Genomic DNA, 1,387 nt, shown 5'->3' on the forward strand with positions numbered 1-1,387 from the left:
AAATTTAAATGTTTTTGTTCATATTTTTTTACTCTAAAAATGTACATGTATTAATATAATTAAGAAGGTGTGGTATGAGTGCCAATGAGACAACTCTCCACATTGTTTGTTTATATTATATTAGTATTTTCGAAAGTGTGTAATCATATTTGTATGTAATGTAATGCCTCAGTTGCTACAGGTTAGGGTTTTTTTCTGTCTGTTTTATTTGCTTCATCTTTGTCCCGTAATATTCCAAATATCCTGTTTATGATAATTTCCTTCATTTAACTTGTCTGGGAAATGCAAAATGATCGGGTCTACTAAATATGTATGTACATGTGCAAAATAAAATCGTATTGATACATGAAATAGATACATTTAAAAAGCGATAAAAACAGGATATGTTCAAGTATAAGTGATTTCCATTTAACCCCATTTCGTCTCGTATGTACATCCTTAACGCCTGGATTAAGTTTCAATGAAGTCATAAAATACATGTATCATCGCGTCGGCACAATTTCTTGTTTAAGCAGGTTTTTACCTCACCCTTTTCTGCTTTCAGATTTTCAAATACAATGGGGAAACGAAACAAGTACAGAAATTATGCTCTAGAGGATATCAAAAATGCAGTACAAATGGTTGAAAATAAGTCAATGTCAATTCGATCCGCATCACGACAATACAATGTACCAAAAACTACTATTATACACAAACTTAATGGTAGATCTAGTCTTCAAGCAAGATCAGGACCTAGTCCGGTATTATTTGATAGTGAGGAAGAAATGCTAGTCCACTGGGTCATAGATATGGCAAAAATCGGCTATGGCCAAACAAGACAGCAACTTCTGTATACGGTGGAGACAATTTTGAATCATGACGGTAGGAAAACCCCATTTAAAGATAATTTGCCGGGTAAGGATTGGTTATATGCTTTCATATGACCAATGTCAATGTAACACCACACAAAGACGAAAACAAACAATCGTGTGAAAAAGCACCTTCATCATCTTTTGAACTCCTACTTGTTACTCCAAGTGAACAAAAGACTCTCAAGAAAAAGAAAACTCGCACTGTACTACCAAAAGCCGTATCGGGATCGGAAATGATAAAAATTTTAGAGAATAGAAAACAGCAGAAAGAAGATGAACAGGAAATGAAAGAAAAGCGTAAGATTGATAGAGAATTAAAACGCAAAATAAAGGAAGAGGAAAATGCTAAAAAGGAAGAGAAAAAAAACGAGAAAAAGAAAAGAATGGAAGAAAATAAGAAACGTAAATTATCAAAAAAACAAAAGAAATCGGAGAAATCGACTACTTCCAGGCTTTGTTCCAAGTGTTTACTTGAAACAGACGATGTTTATATATGTTGCGAGATTTGCTCCTCCTTTTATCATGCAAAATGTTCT

At 33.4% G+C, this 1,387-nt stretch overlaps 1 protein-coding gene across 1 annotated transcript; it reads left to right on the forward strand.

The window, feature by feature from the left end:
* The first annotated feature begins 557 nt into the window (after positions 1–557).
* Positions 558–923, forward strand: LOC139504871 (uncharacterized). The gene has a single exon (XM_071294773.1). The coding sequence runs from the start codon at positions 558–560 to the stop codon at positions 921–923; it is 366 nt and encodes a 121-aa protein (XP_071150874.1).
* The last annotated feature ends 464 nt before the right edge of the window (positions 924–1,387 follow it).

This window comes from Mytilus edulis, unplaced genomic scaffold, assembly GCF_963676685.1.
Source record: "Mytilus edulis unplaced genomic scaffold, xbMytEdul2.2 SCAFFOLD_678, whole genome shotgun sequence".
Classification (NCBI taxonomy): Eukaryota; Metazoa; Mollusca; class Bivalvia; order Mytilida; family Mytilidae; genus Mytilus; species Mytilus edulis.

Excerpts from the sequence above, each read along its gene's own strand:
- LOC139504871 (XM_071294773.1), top strand. The coding sequence starts at position 558 with ATGGGGAAACGAAACAAGTACAGAAATTATGCTCTAGAGGATATCAAA.